This window comes from Sabethes cyaneus, chromosome 3 (assembly GCF_943734655.1).
Source record: "Sabethes cyaneus chromosome 3, idSabCyanKW18_F2, whole genome shotgun sequence".
Lineage (NCBI taxonomy): Eukaryota > Metazoa > Arthropoda > Insecta > Diptera > Culicidae > Sabethes > Sabethes cyaneus.
In genome coordinates this window covers 161,591,017-161,610,236 of record NC_071355.1, presented here as the reverse complement: position 1 = coordinate 161,610,236, position 19,220 = coordinate 161,591,017, and the positions used below count along the sequence as shown (strand labels likewise).

The following is a 19,220-nucleotide window of genomic DNA, read 5'->3' as shown; positions in this document are numbered from 1 at the left end:
TCACCTGTTTTCTTTTCTAAAGGAGCCACACAAGATAGTTCATAAGCAACAGTTTGTCACTGGCTATTTTATCGATCATTACATGTTGTTTGACAAAGCCTCACGACTAGACGTTTCGCAATATTTGGTCATATCCACATGGTTATTATCATTTTTGTACGAAAAAGTTTGGACTGAAAGTTATCGTCCCCATTTACAAATAAATTTGCTGCAAGACATGGCAGTCACTTGAGACCATTTTTGTGGTTATACTTCAACGTCGTTGCGTTATCTCTGCTCTAGGAACTGATGGTAGACTAATGATGATGGTTTTTAAATCTATTTAATGATTGATTGCTGCGTGAGTTTCCTACAGCAAATTCTTTTGGATACATTTGTAAATCGGTCCAAATTAGACTGTGTGACAACCAGCCTCTTTAAATGGGAAGAAATGACATTCCACCCTATCTAATTGCCTATCTATAATTCGACTACAGAAATGACGGTCAGGTATTGAATTCAAATTACCAGGTTAAATAGTAAAAGTAAGGCGCAACGATAATTTGGAAAGCACGATAACACCGAGTTTTACTAATTTCATAGCGGCCATTCTGCTTGTTTTACAAAAAACCCCAGCTCTAACCGTGAAATTACTCATTTCAGCTTGTACCTGGGTAGTTCCAGTGCACATTCGCGCGCCTCCAGCCTGGCGGAAGACACCGTCGACGGTTACGTTCCTATGGCAGCTCCATCTCACACGACGGAAGAGTACGTGGACATGGAGCCGTCACACAACAGTAGCAGCAGTAATCGAACGGTCCCGGTACCTACCGTTGCGGGAGCGGGTGGATCAGGTAACGGTGGTAACATTAGTTCGGCTGCTTCTAGCTGCAGCATAACGTCCGGCACTCCGTCGACCGATATGCGCTTTTCCGAGTACCATCTCGAAAAGGTGGTCGCTCGCTTTACGCCGAGTGAGGATGACGAAATGGATCGACCGTTGCGAACGTATTCCGTGGGAAGCCGGTTGGAGCATAACAAACGTAAATTGCGCGTCGATATGCTGAGTTCCGAAGCTTCGTCCTCAAACTCGAGAGCTCGGGCATTCTCTGTTGGTTCTAGAGCGAAAGTTCCTCGGTCGGATTTATACAAAGGAGCTCCGATCACAGCACCATTGTTATCTAAGGGCAGTTCTGGCAGTATGCAGGAAAGCAGTAGCAACACCGGTAGCATTTCCAATTCGGCCATCGGAGTCGATATTGTGTGCTCGGGTGTGAGTCCAGGAGTGAAGACAGGTAAGAAATCATCCAGTGCACCGGTGCTGGCCATCAAGCAACACGGTTCTTTCGATCCAATGGATGATCTCATGGAGATTGATTTTGGCACGCCATTCCATGGAGAACAAGACGTAAGTAGCAGTACACCACAGAAGGGAATGGGCATGGAAGATTACATGGAAATGACTGCTGGAGGTGGCAATCAAAATACCGCCGGTTACGTGGAAATGAAACCTGGTCATATTCTCAGCAGTTCAGCAAACGCGAGTACGATTGAAGAAAGTGATTACTTGGATATGAGACCTGGAACTGCCGGGCTCGAATCGAACCTGTCGACAAAAAGCACAAGCTCTCCTATTCAAATTAATTCACCGAAAAAGTTCAATGGAGGCAGCAACAACAACAGCAACTATCTCGATATGTCGTCTCGTTCCATGGAAACATCGTCCAAATCATCATCTACCTTAAATCGTAGCACCAAAGTACCCTCGGAAGATTACCTGAACATAAGTCCACTCATGATGAGTGACACTGCTGCTGGCGGTGGTGGAGGAGGTGGGGGTGACAGTGGTAATGAAGATAAAATGACTCATGAAGATGATGAATTAGTAGCTCCTAGCAGTGCCCCCGAAGGTTATATGGAAATGTCCTGGAATCAGGCTAAATCAGGTCTCAAGCCGGAAAGTCATGCAACAACGACTGCGTCTGATGAGTATATTAATATGGATTTCTCCCGCCGGGAAGTAGGCGGTTCGTTATTGGGTGCAGATATACGTTTGAGTTCACATCCCATAGCAATTCTACCTGGCAACGGTAATCGCGCTTCCTCCGGAGACCTAATGGAACCAAAGATGGGCGGTGTGCCGTCCGGTATCCCAAACTATCTTCCCTTGAATTCTGCGGCAGCTGCTGTTGCTCAGCGACATCCAGTCGTTGCTCAAATTGGCTTTAGTCCGAAACAGAACAGTTCTCGGTCAAGATGCGATTCGAGAGACAGCGGAATTGTTACTCCCTCTGGTAGTCAAGCTACGATATTTCCCTTTAGTCCCGGAAGTCCCATTAAATCATTTACGATTAATTCGGAAGCAAGCGCGGAGGAACGTAAATGTTACATGGATGGCACAACGGGAACGTTGCGCATTAGTGAAATGGAGGAAGACGGAAGCGAGTTCCTGGTCGTAAATAAACAACCGCAGTCAAAGGATCCGGAAAGCAGTAAGCTAGAGGATCTAAGCCATAACTATGCGGAGTTGAGTTTAGGTCAACAACAGCAGCAACAGCAGCAGCACAAGACTGATAAAAGTCGTCAAAGTTCCTTCAGCAGTACCAAACGAACTAATCTGAGTTTAATTTTGACTACGTCTACCAACACCAGGACGACGGCTACGATAACAACCATGAAAACAGCTGTTGAATATCCAGACTACGTCAACTGCAGTCCAGCAACGACTCCCATCGCTGTTCCGAAGCCTGCAACTCCAATGGCTGTTGACGATCAAGCTGGCGATTACGCCATCATGAATCCTGCAAGCTTGCGAAAACTGTCCAGTACTTCGCAATCTGAGCTGCTTTCCACCACGGATGTAGGTCTTCCGCCGCTGACGAGAAAATCCTCCAATCTGATCGGTTTTAAACCGATAACTTCCAGTCAGGACGAAGCTCTTCTGCAGAAAAAAGGCAGTGGCACTTCCCCGAAACCGACCTTCTGCCGACAGTATTCGGAACGTCGAGCCGGAGCATCGTCCACCGAAGCATCAGCCTACGAAATGCTTCATCGTTCTTACTCACGACCAAATAGTGTCAACAGTGAAAAGATCAGTGGCAAATGTCCGTCGACTTCGGCAGGATCAACGCGTCCTAATTCGGCCAATAGCGATCGACTTCCTACCATATCTGCTACCTCATCATCGGCTTCCTCTACATCAACGCTGTGCGAGAGCAAAAATCAGAGTCCGACAGCGTCTAATACGATGATTGCCGCTAGCGGAACACCCTCAGCGGTTACCATTGGTCCGCGATCTGATTCAGTTACCTCGCATACAGACCCGCACATTATTTCACGACCGCCGTCAGTCAGTTCGGAACGTGAACTACACTACGCAAGTCTCGATCTTCCACCTTGCGGAACAAATCCCCCTCCCAGTGCAAGTGCCACCAGTCGAATGGAAGTTGACTCCGATGGCAGTGCTCCTCCTTCGGCAAATTCCGCTGGACGCCCTGTAGGAGGATCGGACTCGATGAATTCCAGCCCTAGTCCAAACTCAGGATGTACCTCGCAACAACAGACTGGTTCTGCCTTCACCTATGCTCAAATCGATTTTGAACGCTTGGCACAACAAGTCCATCAGCAACAGCAACAGCAGCAGCAGCAGCAGTCGTCAAGCAAAAGCAGCCAGCAGTAGGAATGCAGCAGCAGTACACACACATACATACAAACACATACACAGGTACACTGAAACTGCCAATCCGAAACTACAGAACAGCCCCTCCTTTGAATGTAAGTAATAGTGTTTAAGTCCTGTGCTGTTCCATCCCCCAAAAAAGGGGAAAAAACATACACACTAATGCGCAAAGACACCGACTCACCTAATGGCCGCGTATCCAAAAATACCCGAAATCTTCGGATTAGGAAAGTTTATAGTTACCTTTCTTTCTACGAATGTAAATAAATGCGCGCGCGTGCAGCAGCAGCAGCAGCAGTGTCTGTGGCGTCGAGAGACAGACGAATAAGTATCCCCCATTTTTCCGGGGTCGAAGATTTCTCTCCAGTAGTACTACACAGAGAGACAGAAAACATCTTCATAAGTATAGAAACCTAGTGGCTAAGCGTAGAAAATTTAAAGAGAAAAAAGAAAAATATTCCAAAAATAGTGTAATCAAAAATCTAATGCAACAACAGCAGAAACCTTGAAATATAAGCTGAAAATTCAATTGCCAAAATAAGCTTTACTTGATTTTGTTGTTTTTTGTTCACTTTCATCAGAGGGATAGAAGAGAAAAGTAACCTTACACAAAACGACTATTTATTAAGCGTCAAAAAGTAATGAAAAACACACACACACACACACATACGCAGATGAATTCCTAGCGAGTAAGTAAATTAATTCGGAATGAGTAATGCTGTAAGTTTAGATTAAATCTAGAAAGAGAGAAAGCAACTATAGAAAACTTTATTTTTTATTAAGAAAAATCAACTTTTTAACCGGTAAGAGGAAACTAGATTTAGTTGGAAAAAATATAACTTATACATATTTAAGCGTAAGGAAAAAGGTAAGAAAAATTAAAAGAAAAATATCTATATACATAGTGTAAGCGAAAAAGTAAGCAGTAAGTGGTCAAAACATGAAAACTATTCATATATACAAACACACAGAGCAGTGAAAAAAAAACAGAAAACCAAGAAAAAATGCATCTACATTTTACATACTCGCATACAGAAGAAAGAAGAAGAAGAAAAAACAAACAAACACGGTCGGCAAAACTAAGGCTAATGCAATTGTTGTTTTCAATATTTATTGTGTAGGTACAATGTTTTTGTTCGTTCGTTTCTGTTTTCTCGTATTCTTCCAATCGAAACCAGCCTTCAACTAGAGTTGATTGAACCAGCGCGCAATACGTTCTTTTTTGTTTAACACTTTTTTTTTAATTATTTTTGTTTTCTATCTGCAGTTGTTGCTGTTATTGTAGTTGTTGTTAAATGTCTTTATTTTCTTTTTCGAACAGTTTTGTAATTTCAACAAAGTATACAGTCAAAACACAAACAAAATAATGTTATGGATTGCGTCAAACAAAAATGTAAATGTTTATGTCTTTATAATGTCCAACCCATGGAAGGGTTCAAGACAAAGACACTACTATTTTTCTTACTAGTGACATTAATTTTAGCACAACGAAGTAACTACGGTTGGAATTAGAAATTTGACGCAGCGCTCACTAAATTATCTGAAACAATTAATACTATTTTCTAGTATCCTTTGCTGGCAGGTACTTGTTTTAAGCAGTATTCTGCAAAGGCGTAATATCGGTGGCAACAATCACTAACTTATTGATTCACTACTATTTCTTCAGAGTCCAAAAATGACCCTCTCAAAACCTTGTCTTAAGTTTCGATTACGATGTGCTTCTCAGACTAGCTCCCACTTTTGAAATACTTACTTGTTTCACTTTTTCGGCGAAAAGCACCTCAGAGTTTAATAATTAACATCATATTCGACAGCTCGTCCCCTTGCTTCAAACCATCTAACGTCACAAACGAGTCCGATGTCTCGCTCGCTATTCTGATGCTTGATTTTGAACCATCATTTAACTGAATCGTACGCCGCCTTAAAATCCATGAACAAATGATGAGTCTACAAGTTGAATTCTCGGAATTTATCGAGCATTTGTCGCAATGTGAACATTTGGTTCGTCGTGGAGCGTTCTACTCGATACGGCTCTGGTATTCGTCAACAAAGGTTTCCGACCTCCGTCTGTGAAATAGGATGCCGGAGAGAATTCTATATGCAAAATTGAGGAGAGTAGCAGGTACATCGATAATTGCTGCATTTAAATCGATGATCCTTTTTGTAAATAGGGCATATGAGACCTTCCAAACAGACCTTTTATACTAAAGGCTGATGGATTGCACAATACAGCCGTTCGCTCCCGACTTTCAAAATGTCGGCCGGGATGCCGCGCTTTCCAGCTGCTTTTTGAAGATCGTCCAAAGTTAGTGGGTTTACAGTTTGTCCATCATCTGTAATCGTAACTCTATTTCTGTTGACAGCTCCATCTTGTTCACCAGTACTTCGAAATGTCACTTCCAACGCTTGATCACCTCCGATCTTTCGGCAATCAGGTTCCCCTCTTTGTCGTTGAACGTAACAGGAGTTGGCATGGTCCGGTTCCTAATTTCGTTGATCATTTTGAAGAATCGTATCTCGTATCGTGCTTCTCAAGGCGGTTCTCAACCTCCGCAAACCCGCGTGTTAGCGTTTCTTACGACGGTGACGTTTCTTTCAGGCAGCTCTAACTTCTCGGTATCTCTCTCTGCTCTGGCGTGTCACAGTTGCAGTCAACATGTGAGCTCTGGCACGATTCTTCTCGTCAGTCACTCGAACGTCCGTCGAGCGTCGAACCACTGAACCACTGAAAGTAGCTGCAACAAGAGCACTCAACATTTCTCGCGCAGTAGTACTGATCGCATCGTGGACGCGCTTTCACTGCTTCGGGTTCAGGTTTTCGCCAAATTGTTCAGTAGTAACCGCCGAATGTTCAGTGGTGTCTTTCGCATTGATGTCGATTAGAATACGTTGGACAATCGGGCGTGAAGCTTGCTTACTAGCAGATAGTAGTCCAAGTGGACGCTTGGTTCCCGGAAACCCCGCTTTGCTTTGTCATACCAACTTATTTATTGGCATGTAAATTTATCAGTAAACATAAATTTTGGTGAGAACCTCAACCTGGGCTATTACTAGATAAAAACTTCGCCCTGATATCTGTCCAAAACCCACTTTTACGTTCATCTCCAAGTACGGATTCTGGCCACACTGTACTATTTGATAGAACTTAAAACCTTTCTGAGGTGAATTATTTGTCCTCCATTGCGGGCGGTACCGAACGTTTTCGCTAAATCACACGATCCGATAAGTTCTGGTTGTTACGATCGATACGACGACGCTTAACTTGAGACTTTCGAACCGTTGGTCTTGTGTCCTTATATCGCATGACCGTTTCTGAATAACTTCTCTCTTACTCTATAGACATTCTATTTCTCGACTGTTTGGTCTATTCTTTCTCTTTTGTTACCGTCTTTTTCTCTCAAACCCGTCACTGAACACATAGAAGAACCCTCTGCGTGTTGCTCTATCGTTACAACCCTCCCTTTTTCAGAATTTAATTAACATACATAATTCTCTGACCAAACATATTATATTGGACTGTACAAATTCTACACCAGACAATTTTAAGACTCAACTAGGGCTCTTCGGTGTCTTTCTAGCATAATACGATTATTGGTTGCCAATATACATGTCTGTTGTGTTGGTCGACATCTCTTCCGCTGGCTCATTTGTTGTTTTTGACGGATAAGCTGGTCGCATGATCTGGTCTTCTAACCCCTCTCTAGTATCTGTAGTTGCTTGTCTAGCTTTTTAAGATGCGTGCTGTTTCAGACGTAAGTTTTATCTGTTGCGTTGAATTTTTATGTAGGCAGCCTCTTTAGTAGCTCCCTTATCTCCAACTTATGATGTTTGGCCTGGCAATGAATATCTGCATTTTGCTTGTGATACTTCTTCATTGCCATGTCCTTGTCCTTGCTGGCTTCGAAAAACAATGTCGTAGGCTTTTGGATTGATGGTATTCCGTTGTAGGTTTATCTTCCAAAAAGTTATTCCATCAGGCAAAATGCCAGTAGTCTTTTGCGGAGTTGAGTGATACAGTATCAAGTACCTGTTTGTCAGTTTTCCAGTCAGTGCCTTGATGCCTTGAAGGGAGCTGACTTTTCCACGTTTTCCTATATTGCGGATCTGTCTTTCTACAGCATCGGGCCAATATGGGATGGAAATGTTGCGGCGTATTCCACAATTGAGGCAAAAGTTTTTGAAATCAATGGCCTTGAATTGAGGACCGTTATCAGCTCTAACAAACCTTGGAATTCCCAATGAACTAAACATTTTAAAAAGGCCTCCTATTACTTGTTGCGTAGTCGCTAGTTTCATTGCTTCGATTATAATGAACCGCGAAGTATAGTAAACTACCCTTAAAAGCCCGCGCAGAATTGGTACTTCATAGTTGCGTTTGCGTAGTTTTGGCAGATAATCTGTCAAATTGTATGGGAGAACTTGAAATCTATAGCATGGTTTTGCCAAGGCTGTTTAGGAGTTCTTCGGGACATAGGATTGAGTATGCCGGGAAGAGATGGTATTTTGCAGAGTTTACACTTTTGCACGTGTGAATCTATCATCTTGTCAATTGCTGGAAGTTTCCTGAATACATGGCTTCCTTCACGTTATGAAGTTCATCATCGTCATCATCGAGACACGTTTTTTCAAGGTCGCTAATGGTCTTCCTTGTTTAGAACGCCACGCTATAAACATCCGGGTCTTCCGAAGAACATTTTAATCTCTTGTGTTAATCTAGAGAGTGGATCAGCTAAATTATGTTCTCCTGGTTCGAATTTCACGGTGAAATCGAAGCTCAATAGCTGCAAAATTCAGCGCTCCATTCGTATCCAAAATCAATTTTCTCCAAAACCGGTATTTCGCTATTAATAAATCGTCCGGTATTACCGGTTTCGGTACTACCGGTGCTACCAGCCACACCACCCTAATTTCGATTATTTGTATAAGTATTTTAAAAATTATCAACAACTCTAATCATCATACACGACCGTTTCAGTTCATAGTAGAACTCGTAAATAGCGCCAATTACTGTAACGGTAAAAGTTGAAATAAATACTTACTGGTATCCCAATAATGCACTTGGTTTACCTGTTAGTAGTGACGGGTAAGCCAAACATGAAATCTTTTGCACTCAAATTGTGTAGAAATGCAATTCTGTTTACTCTTTCAGGATCAATATGACTTTTTAAGTCACGTCCTTAAAGGAAACATGTTCTCTTTTTCTCCTCCCGGTACCGGAAAATATTTGAGTTAACTGGTTCTATTCCACTGGTCAAATTCTATGGTTAACTCATTTCTCAGGGTTGCCGGTTTCTTGTGAGCTATATTTCTATTTTTAATCTTTGTTCAATTTCCTCAGGCACAAAACTTGATTGACATGATTGCGACGAACGTGCAGCTCGTGCCACAGATGCTGATACCTGATGGCAAATTTGGTGTCCTATATGGGTTTGAAGTGTAAATGGGAATTGAAGTTCTTAAATGTCAGGTGCAGCAGGAAATGTACTCGGAGCATAAATTGATACAAACACTCTAAGGCCATCAATTTCTCTTTTGGATTTTCTTCAAATGCCGAGACTTTAGATCCTTCGCAATGCTTGTTCTTGGATTGATTTCTTCAATGGCCTTGGATAGGCGTTGGAATAACACGGCTAAGCGTTGAATTTTTGTCCCAGCTCAAATCCTCTGTCACTTAGTGTTAAGGTTCCAGAACAGCCATCATTTTCTCCTACTTTCGTTTATTCTTAGGTGAAATCATTTCAACCTTATTCAACCATTCAACCAACCTACATACGATGCTAAACTTTCATTATAGTTTCAATATGACCATTAAGTTCTAAAAACCACTTGATCATCCCATATTCAGAGTTCTATCTTGTAAGTAAAAAATGAGCAAATTTTAAAGGGTTTTTCTCTGTTTTCAACTTGAGTTCTATGCGAATTCAATTCAACTGAATTCAACTTGATCACTAGCGGACGTCGAAAATCGAAAAACCCAACAATTTTTGTTCTTGAACTTTGTTCATCTTACAAGTAGATCGCTCACCAAATCATGTAGGTATTTCTTGGCAAACTTTGTAAGCTGCCGGAACACCACTTTGATGTACGTCTCATCATCCATGATGAGACAATGAGGCTTCGTCAGCATCTGGGTGTATAGTTTCACGACTTGGAGCCTTCTGCACTTTGTACGTATGCAGTCGGTCCCTCCCAGTCCTTGGCTCTTTAAAAGAAACACTTGGACAGATTTAACTTTTTGGCTACATCATTGACCGAAACATTGGCGTTCCGCTTAAACTCTTTCACGCCACGCTTGTGATCCTGATCACTGATAGAACATCCATTCTGACCGCACTTCTCTTTCTGTTTGATGCTCAGAGATTTGTAGTAACGTTTAATCACACGATTCACCGTTGACCTACACGATTCCGAATTGTTTTTCGATGTCCCGATGAGAGAGTTGAGGATTTTCAAGATGTTTGCGCAAAATCAATTCGGGACATTGCTTTCCGGGTGACATCATTTTTTCTATTTTCGAAAAACTAACAGCGATAAAAATAAAGTGTAAACAGTACACTCTAAACTACTTCTATCCAAATTTTCGAGAAAAAATACCCAATGGGTATTTTTCTCCAGCGTTTTTTCCATGATGCAATTTCATGTGAGACGCCCTTTAACTCCGCTCATTTCTCAACCATTTCGAATGGTATTTATATCAGTCGGTCAGAAATCTTTCTATGAATTAAACGATATAGTGTAAACAAATCTTTTAACGACAAGGTCGTCAGAGTCCATCTATGGTACCGAATATAATCCTTCCCTTCCCTTCTTTAGTGTACCAACATGCTCTCATAGACTCGGGAAACCATTACAGAAATATAAAATTAGTTCAACTAACCTGCTAGCCGTAATAAGATCTTGCAACTCGAAGCACTAAACATTGCATTCTATAAGTTCTATTACTTTTTCGGGCATTAATTACACTAAATTATGAGATTAATGACCAATTAATATTCATCGCTATGTTTTCACTTTTTCGCCGTCGACTTTTCATTAATTTTTTCAGCTGTTTCAGTTGTCAAATTACTCTCGAGACTTAACTTGAGGCACGCAAAACTTTAATTTACCACCCGAACAGTTATTTAGAGAGATATTATAACCATTTTGCTCAAATTGTTCGCTTAAATTGATAGAAAAAACTTCACTTCGTTTCGATTGCAATTCCGAATCCGCGATCGTCGTTGTTATACGTTGTCAACGTAAACATTTGAGCATGAAATTGATCAATTATTTTCGCTATTAAATTAAAGGTCGTAGAGTGTCGATAATATAGTTATAAAATTCACTGATAATAACATTCACCGTAAACAACATTTTAGATAGAATTATCTGGTTCAACAGCCAAAATAGACACGCGATTCTAATTGTTTCATAATTGTTCGTAACAGATTATTACCTACTACCAACAACTCTGTTTCCCAGGCACGGACGACCATTACAAACACCAAGCTTTTGGCTGCTCCTATTTGAAGACAAAGGAGCAATACAAACTCGCGTGTTTTTTTTTGCTTACTACAAAGCACAGCAAGTCTTCGCAGCCAGCTGTAAGAGTACGGGACAACTATAGGACTAGTGCTACAATTCCTTTGACTCTTACAGCCTCTTTCAGTCGAGATTCAAACATGTGACGTCGGGTTTATTTTACCAGTGCCGCACCACGAGGCCAACTGAAAGGCTCAGACTTTTTGCTTTTCTAACGCTACAAACAAGCGACAGCGACAGTGCAGTTATGGACTATCTTATTAATGTCTGTTCTCTTATTGTAACAATAATATATTATTTTGAGGACTTAAGTTTTCTCCTAGAACTTTGTTAATAGCTGGATGCGTGCGGCAGGTTTCTATACTGAAATACTCTTTTGGTAAAAAATTTAGGCATTTTAATATTTTTCCATGAAACATAATTGAAAATACTTGCTAAAGACACATACCATGTAAATAAATGTCACAGCTTTATTTTTAGTGAGGGCTTAAAGATGAATCATGTCTTAGGTGATCGGAATTAGGTGCTTTCACGGTATTCGTTCTTGAATCTGTTTATGAATTATTATTCTTTGCAAAATAGCCAACGTGTGTTCTTTTTTTAATTCGAAATAATTTCGACTTTTCAACTACTTTGCTGTGTTGTTTTAAACAAAAATAATGTCTTTTTTTCTTTTTATTTATTCGTATATGACTTTATACGCGGTCATGACGTAAAGTATTTTGGAAAGGGAGGAAGTGTCTGATGCGAAGAATGAATAATTTGATGAACTGGAAGATTTCGATATAGACCAAAAATATATGGAGTTGTACAATGGCAAGTAAACTTCTGCCGCCCGTTATATGAGGTACTCTTATGCCTAGTCTTGTTTTATTCACTCAATTTTCTCCTTCCCATATACGCACCACACACTCGTACGCCCATGTACTCCTCCGGTGGGGGCTAATCACGAGACTTGCCGGAACGACTGGACTGTCGGCAACGCATTGCTTGTTTCTATCACACTGACCGACTTGATAACAGTCTATCTTCCCGGCGATAGAAACAAAAAGTAGTCATACAAAAATAATATCGTCCCATAGGTGGAATATGTGGTGCGTATACGGGAATGATAAAATTGGGAGAATAAAACAAAATTTGGTATTAGACTAGCGCGGGCGGCAGTAGTTAAGTGAGTGAAACACTCGGATGCCAACCGAAAGAGAATGGATGTTAGCCCTACCCGTCACTGTACGACCCCATATATTTTGGTCTATATCGAAATCTTCCAGTTCATTCAATTAATCATTCTTCACAAAAGACATTTTCTTCCTATCCAAAAGAGTAATGCTTTCAAAATTCTGTGTTTTTTTTGTCAAATAGCTATGTATTACGCATATTACGTATTACGTCCTACGATAAACAAAGCACCTTTTATAGAGGCTCCTCAAGCCTTAACTAATGCGCTCTTGTGTGTGTGTTAGTTATTGAATGTTGGCTATATGTCATTATGTAGCGTGAAAAGTTTCATGAAACCTTTCGAAGTGATTTATTCAAATGATTTAGCTCTGCATGGACGACAATTGGAGGAAAAACATTGCGCCGAAAGTCTCTATTTATACGCTTGCGTTTGATATTAACGATTAACGAACTAACTTTAATAACTATGTTTCGATGGCGCAAAATTCGCACAACAATTGTATGCACGCGTATTTTCTACCAACGAAAAATGATTTAGTTCTAGTTAGAAGTAACCGTAACATCTTCGTAACTAGGACCACTGTCCACAATACCTATAGCGTAGATATGTCTCACTCTATTCTAGCCCATTGAGTGATTTGCTAAATTATCAAACGATATCGTTAAATTGTTTCTATTTTCGTTTTTATTGTATTCATACTGTTCATGGAAATATTTGTGCAATTTAAAGTGTTCTTTTGATTGTTATTTCTTACCTCACATTAAAATGATCTTCCCAACCCGTAGTAGATTTCTTTCTCTCGTAAATAAAGTAAAGCAAAGAACGAGTCGAATTTCGCTATTGAGTTCTGTTTTATAACACAATTGCAGGGCAGTCATGAAGCCCTGACAAAACAGGGCACCGAAGCAATCCATGGCTAATGAGACCAAAAAATGAAGTTTATTTGCTACTGAAGTTTACTTCTTTGTTTGCAAAAATCAAACAGCAACCAGTCAAAGTTTGGTTACGGACAAGCTCTGACGTACCTATCAGAAACCCGTTAAAAGAGAACAGAAATAAACGTCAAGTTCTTCCATCAAATCAACGACAATTAGCGAATCAATCATTATTTCATATCTAGTACAAGAAGGCAGAATGATGCCGACGTTGACTTAGTTTTGTTATAGATCCATTTTCTTTTTTTTTTTTTGTTACGTTTTCAAACACGCTTCAAATTGTTATAGCAACCAACATCTGTTTATATGTCATCCATTTTTCTGTTTATCTTCAGTTTACTCTTAGCTTATTACCTTTTTTATCAGTTTCCTACATTAATCAACTATCACTGTCAAGCTTTTCACTCAAAAACTTAAATTACGGCTGGTTCATTCGTTAGTTTTGTTTTCCTCTTTTTTCAAGACTCATTGTCCGAAAATTAGTCAAAATTATTGATCCATTTTTTTTTGTTACATTGCAGTGGCCTACAGAATAGGTAAACTCATAGTTGAGCAAATTGTTGAACTTAAAAACAGACAGATTAAAACTGCAAACGCAAATTCGATTTTGTACCCGTGTAGATTGTACCCTACTGCAGCGGCAGAGTGCACCCTGCTCTATTTTGTTTTCTAAATTTATTTACAATGAGAAACCACTATGATGATGGCGCGTACGGTTCTCCCCGTACACTAAAAACGTAGACTAAACGATGAAAAACACATCGCAAAAAGGCAACTTTATCATTTCATTCATGGAACTCATGGTGTAGAAAGAAAATCGTGTGTGAAGAAAGTAACAGCAGACAAAAAAAAAACACAAGAGACACAGTAGGCTAATTTTAGGCAAATTTTCGGCATAATAAAACAAAGATTTCCCCCTCCCTCTAGTACGCGAAATGCTGAAGAAATCTTCTTAGGTCGTACGATTCGAGTCAATGTAAATTGGCAACAAAATTAGAAATTAAAGGAAAAAAAACTAATCTTAAGAGCCTATCTTGATTGTAGGACAACAACAACAGTTGGGAAAAGTGTACACGTAAATTGGCAAAATTATTTTACTATGTTTTTTTTATCTCCGGCATAAAGTGGAATGTATTTTCATTACTGGCAAAAGGCAAGAAAAGAGAAATCAAACATTGAGAAAAAAACCTTGTTACGGAATAGTCCTAACTAGGCAGTAGTAGGTTTAACGAAAATTGTATCTTTAAGTATTGCAGGACAACGGTGGAAACTTTATTCTAACAGCAAAACAGTGAACAAGAGAAAAAAACAACACTTAAACACTAAATTTAAATACATGAATAAAAAAAGAAACAAGAAGAGAATTAAACCGGAAACACTGTGTTCAATTTACGACTCTGAATTCATACATTGATATTGATCAGCTTTACTTTTTATTGTAACAGAAGGTAAAAATAAATAAAAATTCAAATATATTACAAAAACGCGTCTATTTTCATAGATACTTGAAAAGATAATAAATAGAATGATGCCCAATATGGTTGTTTTTATCAAAACAGCTTTACTTAGGTAAAGGTATCGACACCTCGATTTTTATTTCCCAAAACCGAATATTCAATTTCGATTAGTCCGGATTTAGGCTGGTACCGAAAGCATTTAATGCCCTTTGCGATAGTAACGTTCAAAACGCCTACATCGTTACTAACAAATTCGGATAAAGAGAGGTACACTAGTCTTTTCGGAGTCAGCTGGTGAGCTGACTCTGCGTATGATTCTTTTTCCGGGACAAAAAATCAATTATGAAATCGCGGGGAAAGCATTCCTGAAGCCTGGTCGGTAGGTGCTTCGAAGAAGGATGGCAGACATCTGAAGGCTTTGTCTAACTAAAAATCCACGCTCTGTGGTTGGTCGGAATAAGTACTGCTGATTTGCGTTGCGATAATGATGTTTCCATACTATAACAAAGCAGGACGGTTGTATACAACCGTACTTAAAACTACACTCATTCCAGTTTTTACAATTGCATTTAATGGTTCAAGTTACATTTTTCCTTTATTTTTATAAAAAAAGTGACAAAATCCCCACGTCCTAACAGGTCGAAGGTTCATAACGACGTTCACACTTATACTAATTTGATACCTGTGCTTGGGAAGTGCGCCAGAAAGAGTGATAAAGCCCCCTTGTCCTAACAAAATTTCTTGGGACCGCTATAAACCTAGACTAATTTGATGTCTGCGTTAGGAAAGTGCCTCAGAAAAAGTGATAAGTCTCCTCATCCCAGCAAGATTTCTTAGCACCGCGATAAACTTAGTCAATTTTGATGTCCTGAAAGTGAACAATTATAAAAAAGTGAGTGACCAACCCTATCTTTCGGTCGATAGGATCCATATTCTGAAAGAATTTATTCAAAACTGATGTCTTATACATTGACGGAACTAGCGCTCATTTCTAGGAGGGACTATTCCGCCAATGGTCTTATATGAAGGTTAGTTAGTTAGTTAGTTGTTGTTAGTTGAAAGGCAATTATATTTTAAATCAACGTGTCGCAATAAATGGTACTATATATCAACTGGCGGGTGTTGTGGGTTCAAATGCAGTTATAATCTTAGATTATAGCTTGGTTCGACCCATGCACCTTCCAGCATTGGACAAAAGGTAGGAGTCACAACGACTACTTGTTAAACGTAGCTACCAATAACCTCCCACCCCCCACACCACACCTTGCCGCTCTTTCTCCTCCACACCAAAAAATTTTCAATACTTTCCCCTGCCGTCCTTCCATCAATTGTAGAACCACCGTTTCAAAAAATATTAAGGTAAACGTTCGGAAATTGGTCAAATAATGCAATGTAAAATAATGAAAAACAGCTACTTTTGCACAAAACGCTAAGAATGCAGGGTGTTCAATAAGTTCGAATAAACTTTAAAAATGTTTTTGGGCAAATCTGGCTTTAGTTTTCAAAAGGTCGCATAATGCATGTAAAAGGGTTGATTATGCGACCTTTTGAAAACTAAAGCCAGAAATGACCGTTCACCGGTTAAAGCCCATTAAAAAAAATTAAAAATGTGTTTAAAAAATGAAAATACAAGATATTCTTTTCTTTATTGAGAGCCTCTACGACATATTTGGTAGAAGCAACACCACCCCCCCCCCCCACCCTTGTGCTTTATGACGAATTTGAGACGTTTCTCAAAAGAATCACACGCGGCACGCACTTGGTCCATGGGCATCTCGTCCCAGATCTTGGAAATAAGCTTCTTAAATTGGTCCATAGTGCTCACTTTATGTTCGCTCTGCTTGGCGAGCATGTTCGACCATACGTAAATGTCCAGGGAATTAGGATCCGGGGAGCTGGGAGGCCACAAAGTCTTATCGAGAAAATCAGTAAAATTCTCCCGACAGCACGCTTGGACGATATTCGCGGTGTGGGCCGGTGCGCCGTCTTGTTGAAAGACGTAATGATCTTTCCCGTAGAGGTCACGAAGTCCCGGGGCCACAATCTTCTCCAGAACCTCGGTCTTATAGTACGCGGCGTTGATGTTTACGTTTTTCTCGATAAACACCACGCCCACGCTTGGAAACGGTCCCCCAAACCATCACCGACGCGGCGCTCTGGAACCGCGAGATGTTTATGTTGGCCAACGTTGGCGCCCATAGCCAATCATTTTGGACATTGCGCGGTTGTTGCAAGATGAAGAGTTTCTCATCAGAAAACACGAACTCCAGACCAGCGTGCCGCGAAAGTATCAGTTTTGCTCTGTCCAGCCTCTTCTTCGTTGTAGCCTCCGTTACCCCGTGAACCTTGCGTTTCTTGTACGGCTTACATCCCAGGTCCTTCGCCATGATGGTGTGGGCAGTCCCGATCGACACATCCAGGTCAAAAGCGGTCTTCCGACTCGAGCGGTTCATTTTTCGACGAACTCGCTCCCTGGAATTGCTTAATTGGGGCTATACCTTGGAGCTGGAATACCTGAAATTGAGTTAATTGGGGCTGTTCGATAGCACGGTTGGGAGTGGGTGGACTGTATTATTAAACCTTAACATCAGCGTACGGTATCGGGGTGGAAGGGTGTAATTTCCTTGCGATGGGATTTGCTTATCCTAAGCAATCGAAGCCGTTCTGGCTGGAGCGCAGCTGTGCCGCTTATAATCCGTTATTTTATGGAACTTCGGATTTTACACTGTTCCACGATTACACACCACATTGCACTACAGACTATATTCTAACTATATTTACACACTGAACATTTATATACATGCACAGACAGCACGACGGCTGCTGGCGGATTAATTGCGCGGACTGACTAAGCCCATCGTTTAGCGGACTTATATAAATTTAGCGGACAATATCCCATTGTCGCTTTCATAAAAGCATATTCAAATTCAGGGCATCATATTCGAAATCAATACCAGCTAAAGCCCTATTGAAGGTTAGTGCGCTAAGCCGGCGCTGCTTAACCGCTGGTCACTCACGCACGTACTACAGTAATGCCTCCCTTCGTACGGTTCGTGCTCACTCCCGAACAGGGGCTATACCTCAATTTTACGAAATTTTGAATCAACACGACCATGGTTCCTTTGGGAAAGATGTTAAGTATATATTTTTCCATCTTACAGATGCTTGGCGAGACAGAAAAAATCCCCTCTTGGTCTTCTAGAGCTTCCGGAACATCCGGTAAATTTCCATTTCTGTGAAGTCTTCTCATAGCTTCTAAATTCTTTTTAAAGTCCCTATGGCTTATTATGGGCTGGTAAACGGCTGAATAATGCGTACCGTCGGTGCCTTGTGCACGTGTAGGCATAAAATAGACCCTACAGTTGTTCATAGCCTCTTATTCAGCAACTCCTATTCCTACCGCCTCGTGGTACCAGCCGGGATACGAGCAACTTTGGTGGAGATCGGGTAACCAACCCCGGCGGAAGCCAAGGTCGTATGCTGACAGGAAAGGAGGGCTCTTTCGAGCTTCGTTGGCCCTCCGGCGAAACAGGGGGTTGGTGTAGCAGGCTTTGCAAGCCGTCACCACGAAAAATACTAAAGCATGGAACGAAGAACAAATATATTCTTACTGGAACAATCGGAATAGACCCACGCGACGAAAAAGGACTATGGATTGGAAACTCGGGACGTGGAACTGCCGATCTCTCAACTTCCAAGGGAGCACTCGAGTGCTCTCCGACGTATTGAAGAGCCGCAAGTTCGACGTCGTAGCGCTGCAGGAGGTGTGCTGGAAGAGCTCAACGGTACGTACGTTCAGAGATGGACATACCATCTACCAGAGCTGCGGCAACACACACGAGCTGGGTACAGCTTTCATAGTGATGGGCGAGATGCGGAAACGGGTAATTGGGTGGTGGCCAATCAAACCTCGAATGTGCAGGTTGAGAATCAAGGGCCGATTCTTCAACATAAGCATCATCAACGTGCACAGCCCTCAACTCAGAAGTACCGATGACGACAAGGATGAATTCTACGCGCAGTTGGAGAGTGAATACGACCGCTGCCCAAAACATGATATCAAGATCGTCATCGGGGATTTGAATGCTCAGGTCGGCCAGGAGGAGGAATACAAACCGGTGATTGGAAGGTTCAGTGCACACCAGCGAACCAATGAAATGGGCCTAACACTTATCGACTTTGCCGCCTCCAAGAATATGGCCGTACGTAGTACCTTTCTCCAGCACAGAATCCACCATAAGTACACCTGGAGGTCACCAAATCAGACAGAATCACAGATCGACCACGTTTTGATCGACAGTCGGCACTTCTCAGACATTATCGACGTCAGATCCTATCGAAGCGCTAACGTTGACTCGGACCACTACCTAGTGATGGTTGAAATGCGCCCAAGACTCTCCGTTGTGAACAACATTCGGTACCGACGCCAGCCTCGGTTAGATCTCGCGCGGCTGAAGCAGCCAGACGTC

At 41.2% G+C, this 19,220-nt stretch overlaps 1 protein-coding gene across 2 annotated transcripts in view; it reads left to right on the top strand.

Moving 5' to 3' along the window:
• LOC128742338 (insulin receptor substrate 1) overlaps nucleotides 1–14,737 on the top strand; it is a 461,417-nt gene extending 446,680 nt beyond the window's left edge. For both annotated transcript variants that reach the window (XM_053838670.1, XM_053838671.1), the window contains exon 10: nucleotides 643–14,737. In XM_053838670.1, coding sequence (XP_053694645.1) covers nucleotides 643–3,658 — 3,016 coding nt within the window. In that variant the 3' untranslated portion in view covers nucleotides 3,659–14,737. The remainder of the gene's footprint in view (nucleotides 1–642) is intronic.
• The last annotated feature ends 4,483 nt before the right edge of the window (nucleotides 14,738–19,220 follow it).